The sequence below is a fragment of the Ctenopharyngodon idella genome, chromosome 7 (assembly GCF_019924925.1).
Source record: "Ctenopharyngodon idella isolate HZGC_01 chromosome 7, HZGC01, whole genome shotgun sequence".
NCBI classification, from domain to species: Eukaryota; Metazoa; Chordata; class Actinopteri; order Cypriniformes; family Xenocyprididae; genus Ctenopharyngodon; species Ctenopharyngodon idella.
The window spans coordinates 40,826,798-40,851,738 of record NC_067226.1 but is presented as its reverse complement, the minus strand read 5'-3'; the positions used below and the strand labels follow the sequence as shown (position 1 = coordinate 40,851,738).

Here is a 24,941-nt window from a genome sequence, read left to right as displayed (position 1 = left end):
TTATTTTTATAAATTCAGCTATTTTTTTGTCTTGTGGACCATATGTAAATGCAAAATATCTTACTCAGGACAGTAATAAATAAAAAAATAACATGCATTTTGTATGATCTCTCTTATATTGTTAAAATTATTCACATTTTCACAGATTCTGCAAGGGGTTCCCAAACTTTCGCATAACAGCTGTGTGTGTGTATATATATATATATATACACACACACACACACTGTAAAAAAGAATTGTTGGTTTAACTAAGTAAGTTACCTGGTTGCCTTAAAATTTTGAGTTCATTAAAATTAAAAATTAATACAATACAATAAAGGTGATTGGTTTAATCAACAGAAACTCAAAATATTATATTATCTGAACCACATTAATTATTTAAGTTAATTTGACAAAAGAAAAAAATGTTATAAATTATGAAAATAATTTTTTACAGTGTATATATAGCCTATTATGCTCTCTTTTATGTGGAAAAAGATAGGCTTAGCACATTACATGTACTGTTGAATACTGTAAATTGGTTCTTGGAAGTAATAAGTATTAATTGTCATATAATTTTCAAATGAAATCTATTTTGTCAAACAAGATAATATACTTTTTACATAAATTTTGTTATATATGTCAGTAAAAAAAGTCACATTAGGCTATAATTTACAGTGCAAAAGGGTGTTATCAGAAGACCCTATATATGTTTGTCATGAGTTGTGTATCCTTCATTATGCTAGCTTACATTTTATGTTGTTGGGATCATGTTTATTGCATTATTATTCTAGTATCATGTGCGTCTATGGCACTGTGCCTGTGCACTATAAATATAGCATTAGGCTATTACTCACAGGTCACTTTTGAGTTACTTTGAATCATCATGTAGCATTCAGTTTTACTACCTCTTTTGTTATGATGGTTATCAATATATTTTATGGTATACAGAAAGGCTTCTTCAGTGTTTTCCATTTTCATTTCCATTTTACTTTAAAATCCTAATCTCGTCGCCAAGAAAGTCCCCTTGATCTGGATGATTTTGTTTACAGTTTCTCCCTTCACTTTCTATATTAGGGAATGATGCAATCCAGTCTCAACCAGAAGCTCCTGACCAAGCCCCGCCCACCAACGGGGTTTCTCGAAACGTAACGAAACGTTTGCTACGTGATTTCCCAGACATTGACGGTAACACGCAAGTCCCGCCTCAGCATGGCAGCGTCATTACAGCATATATAAACACACGCCGTCACTCACAGCACCATTTCTATTTACGGCAAACAAGAATGAAATACATGAAATACGAACCGAGCGCGAAATGTTTATGAACAAAGCGAACATGGAGTATATGATTGAACTGAAGTCGTCGTCGTATTGCTCAAACAGCGTTTTTGAGTACGTTAGTAAATTCAACATTGGAGAACCAAATCATCACTGGAGCGACTGCCAAGCGACAGGCTGACCAAACTCACAAAGGTATGTAACGTGAAGCTGGAAAATGAAAATATTTGTATTCGATGTACCAATAATTGAAGCAATTTCGTTAAATACTTTAACATGTTATCCAAAAACCATGCTATTACCATGGTACCATGACAAAAAGTACAGCAAACAAAGCGATACCATGTTTTATGGACATATAAACCATTATGAAAGTGTTCAGCCAAATTGCTCCAATTATTGGTACTTTTACAATAGTTGTATAATACAATATATGTCCAAAAATCATGGTTTTACCTTGGTACCAGGTCCAAAAAATGTTTTAAATACAGCAAACATGGTAATACCGAGGTAACCATGGGTATTTTTATTGTTGTTATGTATTAGACACCACATAATGAAAGGCAGAGTATGTCACATTGGTATGTGTCATATTATGTTGTAGAAACAGTGCAAACAACACCCTTCACTGGTCAACACTGAAATCACTGGTTTTAATATTTATGTAATTAAAAATGTATTGTTTTTTTTTTTTTTTTTTTTTACAGATTAAGTGTGATTATGGCACCATTCACCATTTCCCCACATCGCCCACTGCCAATTCAGTGCTGTCTACCTCAGGAAGCGCTATTCATGCAATCCAAGATGAATCCTGAGCTTTCGTCCAGTAAACCTGGAACGCGTGAAGATCTACCTCTTAATTATTACCACAAAACGTCCATCATGAAGATCAGACTCCATCTGTGGCAGGTCATCCGAAGAGTTGTGAACTGCTGTATGAGTGTGGCAGAGCTTTTCTGCTTCAAGATGTTTTTCTTCGTTTGTGTGGGAAAAAACATGGCCATGACCGGCGAGTTGAAGAAGTGTGGTGTGGAGGCCCTGGAAAGGGAAATCAGGGATGGGAAGGATCCAGAGATGAAGGTCGTTATGGAGTTAGATGATGAGGAGGAGTTGATCGAGCCTGCTGTTGAGCGGGAATTGTCAATGATTGATTCAGATGAAGAGGAAGATGATGAAGCCAGGCTCTCAGAATGGGAGTCTGATGAAGAAACTGATGAGGACGAAGGTGATGAGGACAATGAAGAGGAAGACTGTGAGCAACAGGATGTGGATTCTGAATGGTCAGATGATGATGATGATGAAGGTGACTCTGAGGCATCAGCAGAGAGCCTTGAACTTTGGGAATCCTTCCTCAACAGCAGTGACCCGTACAACCCTCTGAGCTTCTGCTCGTCCATCAGCTCCAGAACAACCACTAAACAGAACCAACTACCTGAAATCAAAACTCAACCTACACCAGCTACAAGGCCAGAAGAGTGTCATCCAAAACCAAACTCAAAGGAAGGGGGGAAGAAGGTAAACATTTCATGGAAACCAGTTTTATTTATAGGATTTATTCATATTTTGAATTATTTTCAGTTTTCATGTTAATTTTAGTAACTTTGTGCTTTTTGTTTTTTAATATTTATATTAAGATTTATTTATTTAATAGTAATAGTTGTCATTTTAGTTCTTAAACTTTACTTATTTTATTTCAGTTAATTGCCAAGTTTTTCATTGGATATTTATACTTCATTTCAGTTAAAGAAAGCGATTTTTTTTTTTTTTTAAGTTTTAATTAATAATGACACTATATATATATATATATATATATATATAATACTAAAAAAAAAAAAAAGAAAAGATTTGCAAACATGGGTTCAGATTGTGGTTGCTATAAGAGGCTGAAAACACTAAATCATCCCTCTTCCATGACGACAGCTGACGGCAGCTAGTAGTCATACGAGTTTCTGTAACTCAGGATGTCATGTGACACAAAACTCATGCTGCATGACTAACAGGCTTAAGGTTACAGCAGCCTTGAATAGAAACTCTTCCGTGTACTCTTATCTGTAAACATGCTTTTGTCTATTTCAGGTGTGTTTCAGTGATAAAGTGATTGTACACCCCCTGGTGGTTTGGAGATTTGCTAGCAGGGCGGCACGGGACGGCTCTTGTTGGCTGCAGATGGCCAGAGACCGAGAGCGTTTCAGAAGAAGAGTGGAGAACATTGAGAATGTCATTAAACCCTGCCTGACACCTGAACACAGAGCCAGCGTGTGGGAGAGACTTCAGAGAAAAACACTGTCGTAATACTCCAGCTTGATGTACAGTGTTATTAACATAATATAGCAGTCAAACTAGATGTTTGAAATATGGTGTAATTTTTGGTGCTTTTGACTCCGAACACTAAATGTAGTTGTTTTTTTTTTACTGTTATTTATGTTGTTTCAATATTGTAGTGCATTTTATTTTTATGGGTCTTTGAGGTTTCATTATATGTTTAGTGTAATTGACACATTGCATATTTTATATACAGTGGCAGCTGAAAAATAAATTTTTCCAACATTTATCCTGTTTGTGAGTTTAATTTTTCTATGCATACGTATTCTTTTCAATACACTAACTTAAATATTTCAAATGCACATTTGCATGTACTATACAAAGAAAATGTACATGAAGTAAGTCAAATATAATACAAATAAGGTTTTTTTTTTTTGTGTGTGCGCGATGCAGCATGTTACACTACTGACACTGCTAGGAAATGTAAGTGTACTATAAATACAGTAACATTTTATGCAGCCATTCACAATGTCACCTTTCCACCATAGTATCAACAGTGTTGGGTGCAATGCATTACAAGTAATCAGATTACTTTACTAGTTACTTGGAAAAGTAATGCATTACTTTTAAAATTACAACACAATATCGGAGTTACTTTTTCAAGCAGGTAACAAGTTACTTTGTTTTCCCATTTCTTGACTGACAGCTCTCCTGTCCCCATGTTGAGAGAAATCAGGGGCCTCATTTATAAAGTGTGCGTACGCAGATTTGATCTTAGAGTGTGCGTACGCTTAAATCCACGCCAACGCTCATATTTATAAAAACGGTCTTTGACGTGGAAAGTGTTTAGCACCACATCAGGATCTAAGCAGATGTACGCACTTTTCATTGTCAGATTACTGCAGGCTTTTGGAAATCTAAGCTATTCTTGCAGCTCGCTAAGGATTTGGGCGAGGACTGGTGATCTTTTATATGTAAATGACATTAATTAGGTGTCGTTTATAACGCGGAGAACTGAAACCATTCAGCTGCGTACAAGTTCAAGATCATTTGCGATTTATAGATTTCACATCTGAAAGAGAGGCGTACGCTTGTTTTCTGTGTGTACGTTCATTCTATGAATCACACGTACGCACATCTGAGAAATGTTCGTAAGATCAAATTTAGGACGGTTTCTGCGCAACATTTTATAAATGAGGCCCCTGGAGTAAGTGCAGAGGCGTTGTGTGCGCTGTGTAAACATTATGAATTTAGATAAACATCATATTTGAAACAAAAAAAAAGACTTCAGATAAACATCACATTTGTGTTTCATTTTTTGGTTTTATTGCTGAAGTATGAGTGTTGAAGTTTCTTCTCCTGCATCCAATTCTTCTGCAATTCTGTGCAAAAAGCACAGCTGAAAAGGTTTGTTTGCGCCCTCTACTGTACAGGTATGAATTTGCATTTCCTTCAGCCTGGGGATTACTATTTCACTTTTTGCCAAAAATAGAACTTTGTTACTATAAAACAAAACAAGCCCAGCCCAGGTGAGAAAAGTATCGAAATGCATTACTTTCCATAACTAAGTAATGCAAATAGTTACTCCCTAAAAAAAAAAAAAAAAAAAAAAGTAAGGCAATTTTGTAACATTACTTTTAAAAATAACTTTCCCCAACACTATCAATACATGTCTACTAAAAATGAGCTGCTAAATTATTCAAGGGGTCAGTACATGTTAGAAAGCGTTTTAGAAGGGAATGTGCATAAGGTTAGGTGCTTGTTTCAGCATGAACATATTAAGAAAGACATGCGTTGTTCAAACGTGTTAATTTGCAGCATGTTTTTATTAAATCAGTGTAAAAATACAATCAAACTCATTTGGTTACAAAATCATGAATCAGTGGTAGTTACAAAATTATTAATTGGTTAAATCGCAAAAATAAATAGTCTTTGTATACTTGGTCCCTGCGTTGCATCTGGGTCCGGGTGACACACACATATACACACACACACACACACACACACACACACACACATCCACACACACATATTCACACATTTACAGCCACTGAACTGGCTTACAGTACATATTGTGCATTGCTTGAGCAGAAAGTTACACAGAAATACAAAATCACTCTGCTGCTCCTTTAGAAAACCCTGGATGAGTGGCAAAAACATTAAGAAACTGAGGTAATGTTCAGTTTCTCTTAAAAATGCTGATGCAATTTTGTGGCATTGGAAGAAAGCAGCAAGAAGTCATAGAACGTGTCATTTGTGTATAAACCAACTGAATTTGTGTTTTTATTGCATACTGTGTTTTTGGTATTTCATCCCTCAATAAATCATTTAGATCAGGGGTCCAATCCAGCTCCTGGAGGGCCACTGTCCTGCAGAGTTTAGCTCCAACATGCCTGGAAGTTTCTAGCAAAGCCACTTAAAAGGCAAGCCTGCAACATTAGCCAAAAAAAGCGCTGCGGTACGCAGGGAAGGAGACGAGGCGGGTTTTTTTTTTTTTCAATGGTGAAAAAATAAACTGCTTTTGTGAGGAAATAGCTTATTATTTAATGAATCGACAGCCCATCAGCCAATCTTCAACATGTTTGTTCTTAACCATTCATTTTGGATTGATCCATTTTTAGGGTTTACACCGGGAGAAAAAATGCTGTTTTATAAGAGAAGTCACAGACAATTGCGAGATGGGTATGATTCAGTTTACGCCACTTCTCTTTCATTTCTATGGTATCCGCAAACAGTGATTGACTGTCGCACAACTCTGAATGAAATTCAATGACGTCAAGGCTGTAATGTGATTGGTTATCAAGGCACATGTGATCCAAGTTAGCCGTTATGTCTTCTCCAATGGTTGAGCCACGGACCCTCATATCTCCCAATAATAAGACCATCTCTGTTTCTAGTATGACTAGTAAGATCTTGATCAGCTGGTTCAGGTGTGTTTAATTGAGAGCTAAACTCTGCAGGACAGTGGCCCTCCAGGAGCAGGATTGGACAGCTCTGATTTAGATTTTAGATATTTTGCAGTACAAATTCATGATCCACTGATCAACAGCAATTTGTTCTTTGACAGATGAAGATACAAACTGCAAAAGGCCTTTATACAGTGTTGTAAGGTTAGACTAAGTGAAGAAATAAAGGTTAAAATTAACGTTTGTATTTGAGAAAGAAATACTAACAACAGGCTAAATATAGATATATACATTTCTGTCTAAAGACATTCAGTAAAGGACAAACTTTCATTCTCAGGAGTGCATTCCTTTACATTTACTTCACCAAACTTATTTTATGCAGTGTTTTAAAGTCTTTCATCCAATACACTGCATTTATTTTCACAGTAGTGCAACATAGCTTAGAACACCTAGATAAAAACATCCAGTTTATGCTGCTTTAAAATTTTAACATCATAAACTCAGTATAGAGGTATCAGGCCTGTGGCTGAGGTGCACTGGTGTAAAGAACCTCCATATTACGGGGAAAAGAAAAAGTACTGGTTTTTCCTGTATTAATTCTGACAGTTGGTGAAGATGATTGCGTGTCCTGTAGACCTTATTCGCCAGAGAAACAAGTGCGCCACTATCTTTATAATATTGTCTTTGAACTTCCGTTTTTGTATATTTCTATGGCATCGCTGTCAAAGAATAATTAGCTGGTGAAGTAAATTTACTTGTTGTAGAGTTGACAAAAGTTATTAAGAGCATTGTATGTTTAAAGCAAATGTCTTAACAAATGTCAGAAGACTGGGAAGATTTTAAAATGAGCTGTTCATTCATAAATATGTAAGATCATACCGGAAGACAAAAGACAACGAGCGCAGCGCTGAAAAGGGGTGGAGCTACATAAGGTCTATAGCTATTCATAATAAAAAGGTGCACTAAGTAATTTTTTTTCCCACTTAAAATTTTGAACCTAAATTTATTATTAGTTCTTTTGGCAAATATGTTTAAAAGGATGTACCTTAACATGAGATGAAGACTCCAGTCATGTCAGTGGCCTAGTAAAGCTGTTAAAGGGATAGTTTAGCCTAAAAATGAAAATTAGACGAATACAATCAGAGTTATATTAAATAATGTTCTGGCTCTCCCAAGATTTATAATGGAAGTAAATAGAGGATGAGATTTTAAAGCCCAAAAACGTGGAACCATCCATCATAAAAGATATCCACACGGCTCCAGGGGGTTAATAAAGGCCTTCTGAAGCGAAGCGATGTGTTTATGTAAGAAAAATATCCATATTTAAAACATTAAAAACTTAAATACCTAGCTTCCAGCAGACGGCTGTACGCAGGTCGACTTACGCCAAAAGAGTAATCCCTGACGCAATGTAGGAACGTAAGCTTTGACGCCTCTCGCGGTTCAAACGAATAGGGCTAGGCAACAAACTCAAGCTCCTCTTCTCTTATATTGAAATCCTCCAACATTTCTCTTTAAAAATTCTCATTTTAGACTTCTAATTCGTGACCGGTGTTTTGTTTTGCTCTCTCCTCTGAGCTTCCGCGTTTGTCATTACGTCATGCTTATGGCCGTCTGTCGGAAGCTAGTTATTTTAAAGTTTTAAATATGGATATTTTTCTAACACAAATGCATCACTTCAATTCAGAAGGCCTTTATTAACCCCCCGGAGTCATGTGAATATCTTTTTTGATGGATGGATACACTTTTTTGGGCTTCAAAATCTCATCCTCTATTCACTCCCATTATAAAGCTAGGAAGAGCCAGGACATTATTTAATATAACTCTGACTGTATATGGTACGTCTGAAAGAAGAAAGTCATATACACCTAGGATGGCTTGAGGGTGAGTAAATCATGGGGTAATTTTCAATTTTGGGTGATCTAATCTTTTAATAATGCAGGTTGCAGGATCACATGATCGGCTGAATAATACTACTGTAAAAAAACAAAAACAAAAAAAAACAATTAATCAATTAATAAATCAATGTCATGAAATAAATGTTTATGAATAGAGAATTTCTACAATAACATAGGTAACTAAGAACTTTTTTTTTTTTTTGCGTAACACTACATTTACACCCATAGGTGTCAGTATCCATGGCCAAGACCATATTGTCAAATCAGCCAGTGAAACAAAGAAAATCACTTAGTGCAGCTTTTCGTTTTTAAATGTATTGACTGTTATGTCAAAAAAGGTAACTAGTAGTACTACTGTGAAATGGCATGCTTTGTGTCAACATAGTAATATGATACTCATCTATGGTTGTGCTGCCTTATTATAGGTGAAGTTTAAATGAGATTTTAACAACGTTAATGTACAAAAAACATTCCTATCCTCATATTTAATTTCAGACTCAACTGCTAGTGTGTACATCTGTTTTAAAAATCCCAAATTTTATTTCTGAGTAAAAACAGTAAACATTACCGAGTAAAAACTGAGTAAATATTATTACAATTTAAAATAACTGGTGCCCAATTATTAATAATGGTTCTTATTATTATCAGTGTTGAAAACAGTTTTTGCCGCTTAATATTTGTGTGGAAAACATGTGATACATTTTTTCATGATTTTTTTGATAAATAAAGTTCAAAAGAACAGCATTTAAAATAGAACTTCTATTTGAAATAGAAGTCTTTCGTAACATTTTATAAACGTCTTTACTGTCAATTTTGATCAATTTAATGCATGCTTGCTGAATAAGAGTATTAATTTCTTTTTTTTCCCTCCTTTTTTTTTAATCTTACTAACCCCCAAAATTTTGATAGTGTATCACTGTTTCCACTAAAATATTAGGCAGCAAAAAATGGTTTTCAACATTGAATCAGCATATTAAAATGATTTCTAAAGGATCACGTGACACTGAAGACTGGAGTAATGATGCTGAAAATTCAGCTTTGCATCACAGGAATAAATTACATTTTAAAATATGTTCAAATAGAAAACAGTTTTTTTTTTTTTTTTTAAATTGTAATAATATTTGATCAAATAAATGCACCCTTGGTGAGCATAAGAGACTTTTCAAAAACATTAAAAAAAAAAATCTTAATCATTCTAATCTTTTGACCGGTAGAATAACACCATGTAATATGAAATCCTGATTCACTCAGAATTTATCCCAAAGCAAACTGAAAGCTTATTTTGTGCTGTTAAGACACTAAATACCCTCATGAATTACACTGATTGACCATCGTCTTTCCCCAAAAACAAAACCTTACAAATCCCCATGCAAAAACAGGATTCTCCTTTGTGTAAATGTCTATTACAAAGTGCATTGAAGTGTAGTCAAATACCTTAGGAAGCACAGGTTAAGTCACCTTAATAGAGGGCTTCCTGTGCACACAGAGAAGTGTGACATATGGCACCCCAATAAAAGCCCATTTCTCGCTGGGCCAGAATTTGATAACCGGCCCTTGCTCTGGAGCCTCCGACGCCGCGTCAAAATAAGCAAAACACACACATCCCAGGTAGGACGCCAGGCAAATGAGGATATGCCTAAACAGACACATAAAATGGGAAAATGTAGAGTAAATAATATATTATAACAATAGTCAAATAATAATAAATTACATTTTTTTTTTTTTTTTTTTTTTTTAAACAAAGGATATCAGCCCACAAATTTGTACAGTAACATGAGACAATGTAATTTTCACTTTTGGGTGTACTACACTGGAAAAAAAAAAAAACAAACAAACAAAAAAAAAAAATATGTGGCATAGGATTTACTTTCAAATTTACAATTTTCACTCAGAAACTGCTAATAAATTTCAGCAATAATTACATAGAAAATGCAAGTAACACACTGAATTAAACGTGAAATTTTGAAGTAGAAAGACTGAAACTAGTATTTTCTTGTAAAATGTACTCTTACAATCTTTCATTTACAACGTCAAAAAAATAATTTTTACAGTGTATCTGTTTAAATGTAGGTGGAAAATGAAAAAAGCACAAAAATACATACTTTGGGAGAAAACAAAAAGTTAAATTATGCATTCTGTATTACATTTATTCAAGTACATCAGTGTTATTTTAATATTATTTAGATACTATTATAGTTTCTATTAATTATTATATAATATAAAATAATGAATATACTTATAATTTTTTGAATGTTTTAATTTTTGTGTTTTCTGTTTTTATTTTAATTTTAGTTTATGTTTAATGTCATTCTGTTTTGTCATTTTTTTATTACTTTTAAAAATGTGTCTACATAATTTTTATTTCAGTTTTAATTTGTTGTTTTAGTTCAGCTAAATGAAAAATGTTGTCTTGGCAACTAGCTGAACTAAAGTAAGTTTTTTGTATTTTATTTTATTTTATTTTATTTCGGTTAAAGACACAATATGTAATGTTTTGCCACTTATTCAAAACAAAGGCGTAGCTTGAGAATCCGACAGGACTTGGACAGAAATCATATTCATGGATGAGCTAATGTATTAAAGATTTACTAACATTACTGTAGTATGAAGCAGGGTGTGGCTGAAAGCTGTTGGAGCAGAATGAGGCCGCTGGTGACACACGGCTCGAGAGCAGTGGAGCTTTTATTATGCCGCAGACGACCGCTTCCACTTCTTCCGGTCATGCGTATGTGGGTTAAAATGCTACTCTGTGCGTTCGCTCAGTGGCTGCTATGAGACACTCGTTGCACACTGCAGTAAGCTAGATCGATATTAGTCATGGTAAAACATGGTACTCGCGGTAAATCAAGAAAACGAGATTAAACAATAAGACTTACTGTGTTGAGCTATATAACAATGATTAGTTTTCTGTCGATGAATGTATCCAAACAGTTACTTGCCTGTCTAATCAAACAAATATATTAAAGCATCTTTGGTGTTTACATGGTTTCCACAAAATAAAACTGGAAATCGAGGGTGACGCAGGTATGACGTCATTGATAGGTGGCACACAGATCCGTGTCCTGGTTAAAATTGCTTATTCTTCTGAATTTAAACATTCTTGGAAACATTTGGGATAATGTACGTACACAAGTCAACAAAATATATAACGCTGTTCAAGTGGTTTTTGTACATTTGAATCCAAAAATATTCGATAATGTGCTATTAAAGGTTATTTTCAAGTAACGAAAATGTTTTTTCATGGTTTTAGTTTTAATTTTAATAATACAATAACCCTAAACTGCATTCATGTTCAACTGGATTGGTAACTGTAATAACGTTATAGCAGGAATTTCCAAACTTTTTTTTTTACCTGGACCCCTTTGAAGTAAACTAATCGTAAACTTTACTAAAATATTTAAAATGTAGAATTTGAATTTTAAGTTAATACTTTAATAATTCAACAAAACATTCTCAGTTCTCAAATGTTGGTCACGACACGCATTATTTTTATTCATTTATTTATTTTAATTTTTCACTTTTGTGATTTCATTAATTACTAGTTACTCCCGAACCCCCTTTACTTCGCTCACGAACACCAGTTTGGGAAACGAGTACATTGGAATATAGGAAAATAGAAATGGAATATTTATAGGAAAAGTACATTGAGTAAAGCAATATTTCAATGTGTTGACAGTGCTTACTGTGGCTTACTTGTATGTCCAGCACACTGAGCATGTGCACTAGGTGCTGTATTATGTGATAAGTGCACTTGATCAGATGCAGGGTGCACTTACCAGGCACAGTGTAGATATGGGAAGTTGACAGATGACCACATCTCACAGAAAATGCGATCACTAATCCAGCACATGAGCGCTAGAGTCCACCACAGCCCCGAAAGCAGACCCAGCTTGAACACGCGCAGGTTGTCGCACCTACAGACATTATAAACACATGATTAACAGGTCCTTCTGTGCATACTTAAACTTTGGTGCACAACAGAGCTATTATAGTAAACTAAAATGGAAACCTTTTACAACAAGGTCCTATTAGTTAACATTAGTTAATGCAACTAACAATGAGCAATACATTTGTTACAGTCAGTGTTGGGGAAAGTTACTTTTAAAAGTGACAAATTTGCATTACTCACTAAAAAGTAACTAATTGCGTTACTTAGTTACTTTTTTTGTAATAACGTAAAATGTAAAGTAATGTAAAGTTTTACGTAACTTAAAGTAATGCGCTAGGTTACATTTGAGTAACTTTTTCTTACATTTGAGTTACATTTAAGTAACTGTTCATTTTTAGCTCAGGTCCATTAAATAATATTAACAGATACAACTTTCGATTTTAACAATGTATTGGTAAATGTTTAAATTAACATTAACTAAGATTAATACATGCTTTAGAAGTATTTTTCACTGTTAGTTCATGGTAACTAATGTAGTTAACTAATGTTAACAAATCGTTTGAAATAAAATTAATGTTATCCAAAATGAAAAACAAATTAAAATAATTTTATTTCAGCAACTTATGTTCATTTAGTTTAACTTGATGTACTAAAAATAACTAAGATTGAAATAAAAATATACAAAAATTATAGTCGAATTTTAAAAAACAGTAACTAATAAAATTGACAAAAAACTAAAATTACTAAAACTAAACTAAAATTAACAAACATTTAAAAGAAAATGGAATACAAAAATAAAAACTAATTAAATAGATATTAAAATTCAAATAAATATTTAAAACTATAACAGTATCTCAATTATACTAATATAACATGCCACACAACCACTCAAATAGAACAGCTTGTGAAAGATTTTACAAGTGATTGCACTTACGATTATATCTAGTACATCGGATTTAGCATTGGATAAAACAGCCAACAGACTGTTTGCTTGACATTAAACACTGTAAATGATGTTTCATTCAAGAGTGATTTTAGTCACGCTTTTTCCCAGATGGGATCACGCTGCTGATCATTTTCACAGTCCTGCCCACACAGAACCAACCAAATCTGTCTTGTTATAACAGTAAACAAACACGCTGGCTATCAGATAAATGTTTCTTGCACAGCCATAATTGCAGACATCAGCAGCAGTGTTGTTATTGTTTATTAAAACTAGAAATATTAAAAATTACTTTCATCAATTGAAATAAAGCTAAAACAAAATAAAATAAAAAAATAGATGTAAAACCTAAAAGGTACACTATGTAACATTTTTTTTGTTCAAAATTAACAAAAATGAACAAAATTTAAATGAGTCAAACACATCATCAATCCTACTTCCAAAATGTATTTTTGTCTTACCCAGATTCACTATGATAAGCCTATTAAAAGTGTTTATGTTTTAGACAGGGTGGGATGGTTTTCGCAGGAAATTGCGTATATAACTACCGTGCATGTCTCGTCTAGGGGTGGGGGAGAAATCGATACAGCAAACAGCATCGTATCGCGATATTTTGCGTGGGGATATTGTATTGATACAAGGATGCCAAGTATCAATATTTTCAGGGCCTGAATTTCAGCTTTATTGTGAATAATTTTACTGTAAACTTTACAGAGTTCATTGTAAAGCATTATCTATTGTGAAGGGTCATTTCATTATTGTCGTTGTAGCACTGTGCTGGAATTTATTTTAAAGGAAGTACTGTGTCTATTAATACATATAGCTACAGTAACGTCTTCAGGTAGTCAGTTTGAGATCCTTTCCATCTAAACTGGTTATACCTCCTAAAGGATTAGTTCACTTTCAAATGAAAATTAGCCCAAGCTTTACTCACCCTCAAGCCATCCTAGGTGTATATGACTTTCTTCTTTCTGATGAACACAATCGGAGATATATTTAGAAATATCCTGAAGCATTCCTTTATAATAGCAGTGAACGGGACCAACGAGTATGAGCTGAAGAAACTGCCTCCATCCACATCCATCCATCATAAACGTGTACTGCACACAGCTCTGGGGGTTAATAAAGGCCTTCTGAAGCGAAGTGATGTGTTTTACACTTTTTGCGTACGTTGAATACGGAAGGCGGTCTGGCGGAAACTAGATATTTTACTTCATAACTTGTTTAACTATGGATTTTTTTTTTACAAAAACACATCGCTTCACTTCAAAAGGCCTTTATTAACCCCCCGGAGCCGTGTGGATATATTTTATGATGAATAAAGGCACTTTCTTCAGCTCATACTAGTGAACCCTGTTCACTGCCATTATAAAGCTTGGATGCGTCAGGATATTTATTAATATATCTCCGATTGTGTTCACCAGAAAGAAGAAAGTCATATACACCTAGGATGGCTTGAGGGTGAGTAAAGCTTGGGCTAATTTTCATTTGAATGTGAACTAATCCTTTAAGCCTAGTAGTTTTATGAGCAGTAGGATAAACATTCATCTGCAGTCACTCAGAGTTACATAATGTACTTTTAAAGTTAAAAAACTTAAATGAAAATTAGTAGTTGCATGGCTACTACAATGATCAATGCAATGGCCAATGAAAATCACTTTTAAAATGAGCTCTGTAATAAACATGTCTTAATTAAAAAGTCTTTTGAGTGATGAAAATTATTCTGAAGCCACTGTTTTGAGAATGAAAAAAGAGCGCTAGCAGGGGTGTAAAAATAGTGAGAAGAGAGAGAAGAAAGAGAGAGAGAGAAAGAAAGGGAGAGAGAGAAAGAGAGAGTTAGAAAGAGACAGGAAGTGCAAACTGTTACTCAAACAAAAAACAAAGCCTTGAAGTACACTACAGCATACTTTTCCCATTTAAGTAGGTCTTAGGCATACCTTCATATGTAATTTCATAATTACTTCTATTGTCTTTGAAATATGGTTAAACTATACTGCTGAATGTACTGACAAGCATTTATGGTAAACTAAAATATACTTTAATGCCATTTCTATTGAAACTTGTATGTCACGTATTTTTAAATATTTGTAATCACACACTTGTAACAATGAAGTTGCAATTGAGTACATTTAAAATATATTAACTTTAAATGTAATATCGAATAACAAACTGCAGTTAAAATTATAATCAAGTATTCAATTTCAAACCATTACGGTGTGAAAAACGCCTTGTTGTACTTCCTGTGTTAGTTTTACTAGTTTTAAGTTTCTGGACATTAATAACACAATCCTGACCTCAGCAAGAATTTTTCTTTCTTTTAATTTATGACTGTCCATTAAGCAGGATGACACATGAAGACTAGAGCCAAAACAAACAGCAATAAATACAACTGAACTGAGACACAATGTCCAAGATATTTAGTAGAGTGACAAGAACTGAAAAAATGTAACACCCTAAAAGTAAACATGTGTGTTTATATACTGAGCAACATTTGCTCAATTCAGTTTCACTTCCTGTCAACAGAGAAAAGTTTAATCTTTGTTTAACATTTAAGAGTTGTCATGTGTTAGTTCCTACTTTATAAGCACATGGTGATATGTTGTACATAACTAAAACTACCAACTCATACATGGTTTGCTGTTAGATAAAGCTACATCTAACTGGTCTGAACCGTCTGAGAGAAACGCTATCAGGAAAACCACAGCAGTGCATCTCATGTTCAGGAAACCACTGATAAGCCTGTTTCTTCATCTACAGAGCAAAGCACATGAACTCTGTGAACATCTGGACAGCTTAAGGGAAGGGTTTCCTAAGGTCAGAGGATTTCAAGCATATGTGCTAAAGAACAAATGTCAGTGACTCTCTTTAAGCACAAAAAGTATCAGTGTGGTGTTGTGTTTTAGGACAACCACATTGTCTGTTTAGTTGAAGTTTTTGTGTTCAAAGGTCAATGGACAGTTTGAAAATATGGGCCAGAGAACTTAAACTATATTTTGCATGTTGTGAGTGTGAGTGGCCAACCCTCAAGTTGGGTCCCTACTTTAATATACATCTATTCTATGGCATCTCATTTTTTTTTTTTTTTTTTCACTTGTTTTATGGTCTGCCAGGTGCAAATCATAAGTCAGACCTCTTAGAAAAGTAACCCATTGTGGAAAAAAGTGCACTTAATTCTATTAAATGTGCACTTGTAGTGTATAATTGAAATCTTAAAAGTATATTTTTTAGAAATACTGTACTTGCAGATACTATGTTATTAATGAAATAAAAGTGTACTTAACGAGAGTACACTTTATTTACTGTAAGTACACTTAAAAAAAAAAAAAAAAAGCCACTTAATAATGTCAAATTAAAAGTTTTACTTTAAAATACATTTTAAATTTTTGTTGTGCTTTAAAGAAGTACACTTATTTTGTATGCAACATATTTGATTATAATTTTACCTGGAATGTGTTATTTAATATTAAAGTTAAAAGTTATTGTTATATTGTTTAATTGACTTTAAATGTAGTAAATTGCAACCTCATCATAAACATATAATTCCAAATATGTTTAAAAAATGACTTACAAGTATCAATAAAAATTATATTTTAGTTTATCATAAATTCTTGTCAATTACATATAAAGATGTACTTCAAAAAAGCACTAATTGCATTTAATATAAATGTAAACTATTATACATTTTTATTTAATTGCAATTAACATGCAATTAGGGGTGCGTAAACATTATGCTCAGTTTGCATTTAAGTATGTTCTTTTAAAATATATTATTTTCATAATAAGTACTCTTTTTAAATAAAAGTATGCTAAAGTATAACTTTTCACAAGGAGCAGCACACAAGACATAAGGGACAAGTTAAGCTACCCATAGGGTTATTATGGATTTGAACAAACCTCTAACTTTAATTATGAACAATACTAATAGGGAAGAACAGTTCATTTGAAGCTGGAAACTAGAGATGCACCGATTGTAATTTTCTTGGCCGATTTAGATTTTTTTTTTTTTTTTTTTTTGGCCTGCCATTACCGATTTTTGCCGATTCTGATTTTCCTTCTGAGAACTATAATTGACAGCATACAAACAAAAATCTACTTTTCTCCAATACAAAATTTAAAAGTAAAAAGTCAGTAATAAAATAAGAACAAATAAACAAATTGCAAACAACATCAGAGAATAAAGAGCGATATGGAATAAAGTAAACTCGACTTTTACGTTTTTCAGGTGGGTCTAACAGTATTCAGGTAAGAAATACTACAGAAATTAAAGTAATCAAAATGTAAAATAACACTGGATAGTCTTCAGTGTAAAAATTAAATACAGATTAATGCTTACAAATAAAGTTACAAAAGTTATTCAGTCAAGAGCAGAGAGTGATTTTCTTTGTCTTTTGTTCTTTGATTAAAGGGTTAGTTCACCCAAAAATGAAATTTCTGTCATTAAGTACTCACCCTCATGTTGTTCCAAAATCGTAAGACATTCGTTCATCTTCAGAACACAAATTAAGATTTTTTGGTGAAATCCGAGGGTTTCTGATCCACACAAAGGCAGCAATGTCATTGCACCTTTTGAGGTCCAGAAAGGTATTAAAGACATTGTTGAAATAGTCAACGTGACTGCAGTGGTTCAACCTTAATGTTATGAAGCGACAAGAATACTTTTTGTGCGCAAAAACAAAAATAATGTGTTTGATAAAATGATAAATGTTTGATTCGGGTTGGAACTGAAATCTGCAGAACGGTAGCCTTCCAGGAGCAGGGTTGGACACCCTTGATTTTAACGATGTCTTTAATACCTTTCTGGACCACAAAAGGTGCAAAGACGTTGCTGCCTATGTGTGGATCAGATACCCTTGGATTTCATCAAAAATATCTTAATTTGTGTTCCGAAGATGTACAAAGTTCTTACGGGTTTGGGACGACATGACGGTGAGTACTTAATGACAGAAAATTAATTTTTGGGTGAACTAACCCTTTAACATGACAGACAGCAGCAAGAATAGTAGACTGCTGTCACTTTAAGAGCTTATGCAAGGATCCAACTACACCAAACGTTCCAAAACTGACTGTGTTTAACTGATTACTCGCCAAGATGGCCATTTTGTGTGTATTTGACTGTTTAAACGCAGTAAGCCACTCATTTTTGTACTCGTGAGCTGCTTAAGAGGTGGCTTTATGTGCACACCACTTATATAGATCTGTGGTGCGTGCGCTTTTGGTGTGAGCGTGAAACCTGTGGGAATGACTAAAATTATGCACAATACAATCATTATTCAACCAGAGTGAATGAGACGAGTGAGAGGAGGCGGGTGTGTGTCAATTCGCCGTCGAAGAGAAGAGAGTGAGAACACACAGCTGGTATCGGTATATCGATAATGCAGAAAAGGTGTATTGGAACTATTTCAGATATTTCAGTATCGATACGTATCAAAATATTGATATTTTTGACAACACTAGTGTCTAATTAAGTTTGTTGTTCTGAACGTTTTCGTGGTGGTTCCCCCATGGTTTACTTTGGCCTTACAAGTATTACAAGTTGCAGTGAAGAACTTCCAAGCCAACAACAAGTTTACGTGTGGCTGTGAGTGTGAGCGTGGCTGTGACATTACTGCCTGCGCCATTACTGCCTGCGCCGCTGGCAACAAAACAGACCGGCTCGGAATCTAAAAGATGAGAAACTGATTGGTCGGTTACCGGTCCTGGCAGAGCATGCGAAAAATTGGCTGATTCCAGTCCCTGGCCGGTCGAGCTGTGCATCTCTACTGGAAACCATGTGCTTTCCTATACATTAAATCCAATTCATATTACAAATACAAGACTGCCTTTAAAATATGCTTTTCGTATAGGGACATTGCCATATAAAGAGAGACAGCCATTTAAAAGGAGCTGTCACTGTGATTTGAAATGAATGTGCACAGCAATAAATATGTAATGCGATAACATGGAAAGCACTAGAGGACTGATGCTGAATTTCTACAAGCGCACTGACCTTTTTAGCTCAGTGATGAGAAGAGCAGTGCACGGGATTCCCAGCGTCATGAGAGAGATGGAGTTTATCGCTGGCTTGATGAAGGCCAGGCAGGTGGTGATCCCTGAGAGAATGCCAATGACCATTTTAAACCTCGACCTAGTAATAAACAGAGAAAGACAAAAGGAAAAACATGGAGAAACAAGAGAAAAGCAGTGCAGTCATTGTGCAGAATCACTACCTACAAGTATATTTTAATCAAAATGTGTGAGCTTGTGGATATGAGACACACCTGTCTCTACGGAATATCCTGGGAAGATATCTCCTAGGAAACCACATGCCGATGGCACACATGAGCACCCACAGTATGGCCAGTTCATCCAGCATCTGCCCCAGGAAGCTCAGCGTAGCATGGAAATAAGTGGAGCCAATACCTAAAAAACAGACGTATGAAAAGTAATGACAATGAAGAATGTAAAAAAAAAAAAAAAAAAAAAAAAAAAAAAAACATTCAAACAAACAAATATTCATTTTAAATAATGTGAATTTTGAAGTAAAGTGCTCAGTTTCATTGACTTCCCTTGTGAACTACACTTTACTATTATTAAGATTTCTAAAACATATGGTTTTTCAAAATATATTTTAAAGGGGTAGTTGATAATGAATTCACTTTTTTTAACTTTAGTTAGTGTGTAATGTTGCTGTTAGAGTATAAACAACATCTGCAAAGTTACGATGCTCAAAGTTCAATGCAAAGGGAGATGTTTTCTTTTACAGATATCGCTGTTTAGGGACTACAACGAGCTTCTTCCTGGGTTGGTGACATCACAAACCCTAAAATTTACATAAACCCCGCCCCCAAGAACATGCAACAAAGGGGGTGAGGCCATGTTGGGCTGCTTTAGAGAAGAGTAGGAGTTTTTGTAGTAGAGTGTTGTTGCCATGCTGTTGTTTTACACCAAACTGCTTCACAAACGAGTGTCAATTCAACGCTAGATTTGCACAAAAGTTTAACATGACGGCACATGCTAGTCAATGAGTTGAATCAACTTCATAGAAAATACATAAATTTATTCGCTAACCATTCAGAAACGTCCATTTGCGTTCTAAAAGTTGTAACTTCTTCCTAAGTCTCTCCATCAGTGTCCGACTCCGGTTTGAACAATGTAAGGCTGAACACCGTTACTGACAATCGTCAGTTTGGCTGCGTGAGATCCTCCAGCTTTGTTGTTGTTGAGCAACCAAAGTGTTAAAGCTCCGCCCTCTTCTGGAAAGGGGGTCGGGAGCAGCAGCTCATTTGCATTTAAAGGGACACACACAAAAACGGCACGTTTTTTTTTGCTCACACCCAAATAGGGGCAAATTTGACAAGCTATAATAAATGATCTGAGAGGTATTTTGAGCTGAAACTTCACAGACACATTCTGGGGACAACAGAGACTATATAATTATACTATAATTATATTCTTAGAAGATGTCAATAGTTCAGCCACTGTTTACCCAACAGCACACAATATTTCGGCAATTAAAACTCCCAGTTAAAACTCTTCAAAGTGTTCTTAAAACATATCTCCATCAACACAAACAGCGCCGAATCACCTCAAGGTCTGTAGTGAAAAAATTCAGCTCTGTCTGTGTCTAATCCTTTGACTAGACTCACTGTATTATATGACGGCAAGGAGGATTTTGTCTCAAAATCCCACCCGGATTAATTAAGTCAGCAGCTTCTTTTAGAGCGGAAAAACTCTGAAGACATTTATACAGAGCACTGTTTGTGCTGAGCTGGCTACTTTCCCATGCTGCTCCACAGACAGAACTGCCAGCGAGCTTTAAATACACCAGCGGTTTGTTGAGTACAAGTCACACTTCTGCACAAATCCTGGACCAATTTCCCAAGTGATTGTCTTAACCTTGGCAGTCACAGGAGAGAATATTAAGCAGCCCCAAATAGCAAGTAAAAAGGAAGAAGCTTGATAAAACTGCAGCTCTGGTTGTCAGTTAGCAGTGAGGGTGACAAGGTGAAAAGTGTGAGAAGGGCAGCTTCTGTAAACCTAAAACGGACAGGGACATAAAGCTTCATTGTTTCAAATATGTTAAGCTTCACAAATGCAGACTTGTGAATGCACTTGGGTCATGTGAATATTAACACATCTTACAGATGACTAAGTGAAATGTGGTCTGTGTGGCCTTCTGTAAAATGAACAAAAAGATCCAATGACAAGGGATTGACTGAGAGCAGAGAAAGAGAGAAGCTTTTCACGCTGTCCTTAACCCAGGATTAACGTCTTTTGTAACCCTGGGTTAGGGTCATTTTTAACCCTGGGTAATGAAATGTTTCACACTTATCCAGATCAGAGCAACCCCAATGTCCGCTGTTCTCAATGTGCATAATGATTGACAGACAGAGAGTGTTTCTGATATGCAGGTCACTTACTTGTTTGTGGTCACAGAAACAACAGATGTGATTTCTCAGAGCACCTATGTTTGTGAAATATGTCAGATAGATGGGATCAGGGGCGTTTCCTCCATGGAAGAAAAGGAGGCAGTATCTCCTCAAAAAGCGCTTGGATATGATTGGTTTGTGCGATAAATCCTGCCTATTGTTTTTGTGCGTGTTCCACACTCGTGATAGTGCTGTCAAACGATTAATCGCGATTAATCGCATTCAAAATAAAAGTTTGTGTTTACATAATATGTGTGTGTACTGTGTATATTTATTATGTATATATACACACACATGCATGTCCTATATATTTAAGAAATATATATATACACACAGTACACACACACACATATATATATTATGTAAAAACACTTTTATTTTGGATGCGATTAATCGCGATTAATCGTTTGACAGCACTACTCGTGAATCAGTCGGAATGAACAAAATGATGGCGTTAATTTGAAGACTAATTAAAAAGTAAGTAAACAGCTCACCCACTTCGATATCACCGCATTATGTCACGTCAAAATCAAACTTGAAATGTCTTGAAAACATGATGACTGTGTGGGTTTTTCATTGAGCAATCAGCTTGCTGAAATTAAAGGTACATCTTCGTGTCTGTGACCAATGTTTACCAATTTTGATGACTGATAATCCGAAAATAAGTTGACTACTGAAAAGAAAAACAGCGGAACATCAGTTCACAAATATATTGTTTAAATTGTAAATGCCTTTAGTTATTATTTTGGAATAAATATAAAAATGCTTAAAGTTTTTAATGTTGTTTATTTGTCTGTGTGGTGTATTTAATGTGCATTAAGACAAACCACCTGCAAATTCATGTGTCAACACCATTGCTGAGTGTTTTCTCCTTAAAACTGCAGTGATCTAAAGACAGTTTCAAAAATGCAAATTGCTGGTGTTTGTGACGTCACAAACTACCTTGTAACCAATCAGGTTAACGTGCCGGCAGGCTTTAGCATATCACGACACTAACCATGACCGCTCTGAAGGAGGGAAGTCTCCAGAGAATATATCCCAGTATATTTTCATGTTGATATGAAAATTCGGGTGGATTTAGCCATATAGTGGATGCATATTATGATGGTATGATGAACTATATGCCTTTCTCCACTGACATTCTGAGTTGTTCAAAGCATTTCTATAGATTACTGATTTTTAGAAGGCAGATGGCGAATGGGAACAAGGGTTTGTAACATTAGGAACACATTATTAACAGCTGTTTGATAATGTAGGCCTAGTCAAGCAAAAGGCTAATCATATTAATTACCGTCATGTGTCCAACGTTGTGAAAAGCGCTACCATTGTGCAGCGTTTACCTCAGGAAGTTGTGGATCTCTGAGCTTGTGCGAGTGAGTGGAGGCGGGGCTAATTAGCATATTCATTGATCCACGTATATTAAACGAAGCAAGGGCGTAGAGTTACATTCTTAAGCATGAAGAATTTTTTTTTTTTTTTCATAGGAAAAAATGTGTAAATGTCACTTTGGTGATCAAAGATAAGTTTTAAGTGATCAAATTACTGACTACAGGGGGACTTTAAAACACTAACTTGATGAGATTTATACTTGGTTTTCAATAAATTAATGAACATTAAAAGGATAATTCAGCCAAAAATGAAAATTCTGTCATCATTTACTCACCCTTATGTTGTTCCAAACCTGTATGAGTTTATTTCTTGTTGAAAACAAAAGAAGATATTTTGAAGAATTTTGGTAACCAGGCAGTTGACTATATCGGTTGACTAATTCTTCAGAATGTCTTCTTTTGTGTTCAACAGAAGGAAGAAACTCAAACAGGTTTGAGGTTTGGAACAGCTTAAGGGTGAGTAAATGATGAAAGAATTTTCATCATTGTATGATGAAAGTAATGATTCATCAAAGTAATGATTATTTAACCAGGAAAATGTGACAACATTATGTGTAACTGGAACATAAATGTACATTTGATTTCAAAAAAAAAAAAAAAAAACAAACAAAAAAAAAAAACTGTGAGGACTTTTCCTCCTCATTTCAGAACACCCCTGAAATATAATTGTGCTGTAATACCGTATATTTTACTGAGATAACGTATTTCCTTCAGTAGCCCTTCCTGCACTGCTCAGCTATTTCCTGGAGACCAGCAATATTCCAGAAAAGGAGGAAGAAGTGAGTTCGCTAACTGCCACCTCCTATAATGTGCTTAAAAACCTGACCTCCAGCATACTTGTGTTGTGTAAGAAGTTACTTTCGGGCACGGTCACTAACAGCTGGAAATAATGAGGGATGAAATTTACCAACAACCACCAGCAGAGTCCATATGAGATAGATGCCACTGTTGAAATGTGTGGCGTACTGACGAAACAGACACATGAGAATTGGAGGCAAGACGAAAAACAGCACGTTGCTGATCTGAAAAGAGACAGAAACATGTTTGAAAATCTTATCTGATGTGAGCAGAGCACAGGCAAAGCAGTCCTAAAGTTTATAGACTTCGAACTGCCAGCCGCTCATGTGCATGCCACAATATGGCACAAAACAAAGAGAGTGCCGACTGACGTACCGTGTTGTAAAATTCCGCTATTCCAGGATAGATGAGATAATTCCCTTCACACCAATCCACCTCCGAGCTGCCAGCCTGGAGATGATCCCACAGATGCGCGTCCATCTCTGCGCGTAAACTATATGCGACCGTGACACTGACTGAATGTCTTTACACAAAGCGCTGTCGACAGCTGTAACATACAAATGTGGCGACAATTTGTTTTAATCAGTGACTCATGTGTAGTCTTCTTATCTGAACATGTCATCCTGCCATCCAGTCCGAGCCTAATCCAGCTCGCCTGTGTGCGCGTGTGCCGCTTTCTGCCCTTCAGTGACTGTACGGCTGGCAATAACAACAGAGCAACATGTGATTCGCGCATGCGCAGAGCGGTCTGCACTCCTGCGCTCAGTCACACAGCTCCTTTTAACAAGAAGTCGGGACAGTTTAATATTTACAATATTTCTCCGTCACATTTTACCAGTTGCTCAGGTAAATTTGTGGTCTACAAGGGTATTCACTATATTATGGAAACCAGAAATACATTTAATACATTTATAAACTAAATAGAAAACATTTATTTAATTAATAAATAAATAAATGTAAATAAATGTATACATTGATGAAAAATAATGTCCTGAAGGACCTATAAAACAAAATAGCCTCATAGAGAGCAACAGTGCCTGCCCAATTTTTCAGCGGCGCTGGTTCTGGAAGTATTTTTTTTTTTTTTCATTCGTTTTTACTATGCGGATTTTAAACAGTCTTTTTTTAAAGCATTATAGGCCATGAACGAGGTGAATCACAACACAACAAACTTGATTTGAAGCAAAGA

At 35.1% G+C, this 24,941-nt stretch overlaps 2 protein-coding genes across 4 annotated transcripts; one reads left to right on the top strand and one right to left on the bottom strand.

Moving 5' to 3' along the window:
- The first annotated feature begins 1,194 nt into the window (after positions 1-1,194).
- Positions 1,195-3,811, top strand: ppp1r15a (protein phosphatase 1, regulatory subunit 15A). Its single transcript, XM_051899075.1, has 3 exons — positions 1,195-1,455; positions 1,968-2,775; positions 3,337-3,811. Exons 2-3 carry the CDS (start codon positions 1,981-1,983, stop codon positions 3,550-3,552), a joined length of 1,011 nt encoding a protein of 336 aa, XP_051755035.1. The 5' UTR covers positions 1,195-1,455; positions 1,968-1,980; the 3' UTR covers positions 3,553-3,811.
- Positions 3,659-24,482, bottom strand: acer2 (alkaline ceramidase 2). 3 transcript variants are annotated; one of them, XM_051899077.1, is made up of 7 exons: positions 24,128-24,482; positions 23,862-23,976; positions 19,416-19,557; positions 19,145-19,282; positions 12,103-12,240; positions 9,761-9,962; positions 3,659-8,404 (listed from the first exon to the last, which is right to left on the bottom strand). In XM_051899077.1, the coding sequence occupies exons 1-6, from the start codon at positions 24,230-24,232 to the stop codon at positions 9,776-9,778; spliced, it is 825 nt and encodes a 274-aa protein (XP_051755037.1). In that variant the 5' UTR covers positions 24,233-24,482; the 3' UTR covers positions 3,659-8,404; positions 9,761-9,775. The 3 variants fall into 3 exon arrangements, with proteins under 3 accessions (XP_051755037.1, XP_051755038.1, XP_051755036.1); XM_051899078.1 differs by having other exon boundaries at positions 9,785-9,962; XM_051899076.1 differs by having other exon boundaries at positions 3,659-9,962; positions 24,128-24,481.
- Between the last annotated feature and the right edge of the window lie 459 nt (positions 24,483-24,941).

What these genes read in the sequence shown, in the direction of transcription:
- ppp1r15a (XM_051899075.1), top strand. Translation starts at nt 1,981, where the DNA reads ATGGCACCATTCACCATTTCCCCACATCGCCCACTGCCAATTCAGTGC. An exon ending in CAAAGGAAGGGGGGAAGAAG is followed by an intron (nt 2,776 to 3,336) that starts GTAAACATTTCA and finishes TGTCTATTTCAG; the next exon opens with GTGTGTTTCAGTGATAAAGT.
- acer2 (XM_051899077.1), bottom strand. Translation starts at nt 24,232, where the DNA reads ATGGACGCGCATCTGTGGGATCATCTCCAGGCTGGCAGCTCGGAGGTG. An exon ending in TAGCGGAATTTTACAACACG is followed by an intron (nt 23,977 to 24,127) that starts GTACGTCAGTCG and finishes GTCTCTTTTCAG; the next exon opens with ATCAGCAACGTGCTGTTTTT. An exon ending in CTCATCACTGAGCTAAAAAG is followed by an intron (nt 12,241 to 19,144) that starts GTCAGTGCGCTT and finishes TAATGTCTGTAG; the next exon opens with GTGCGACAACCTGCGCGTGT.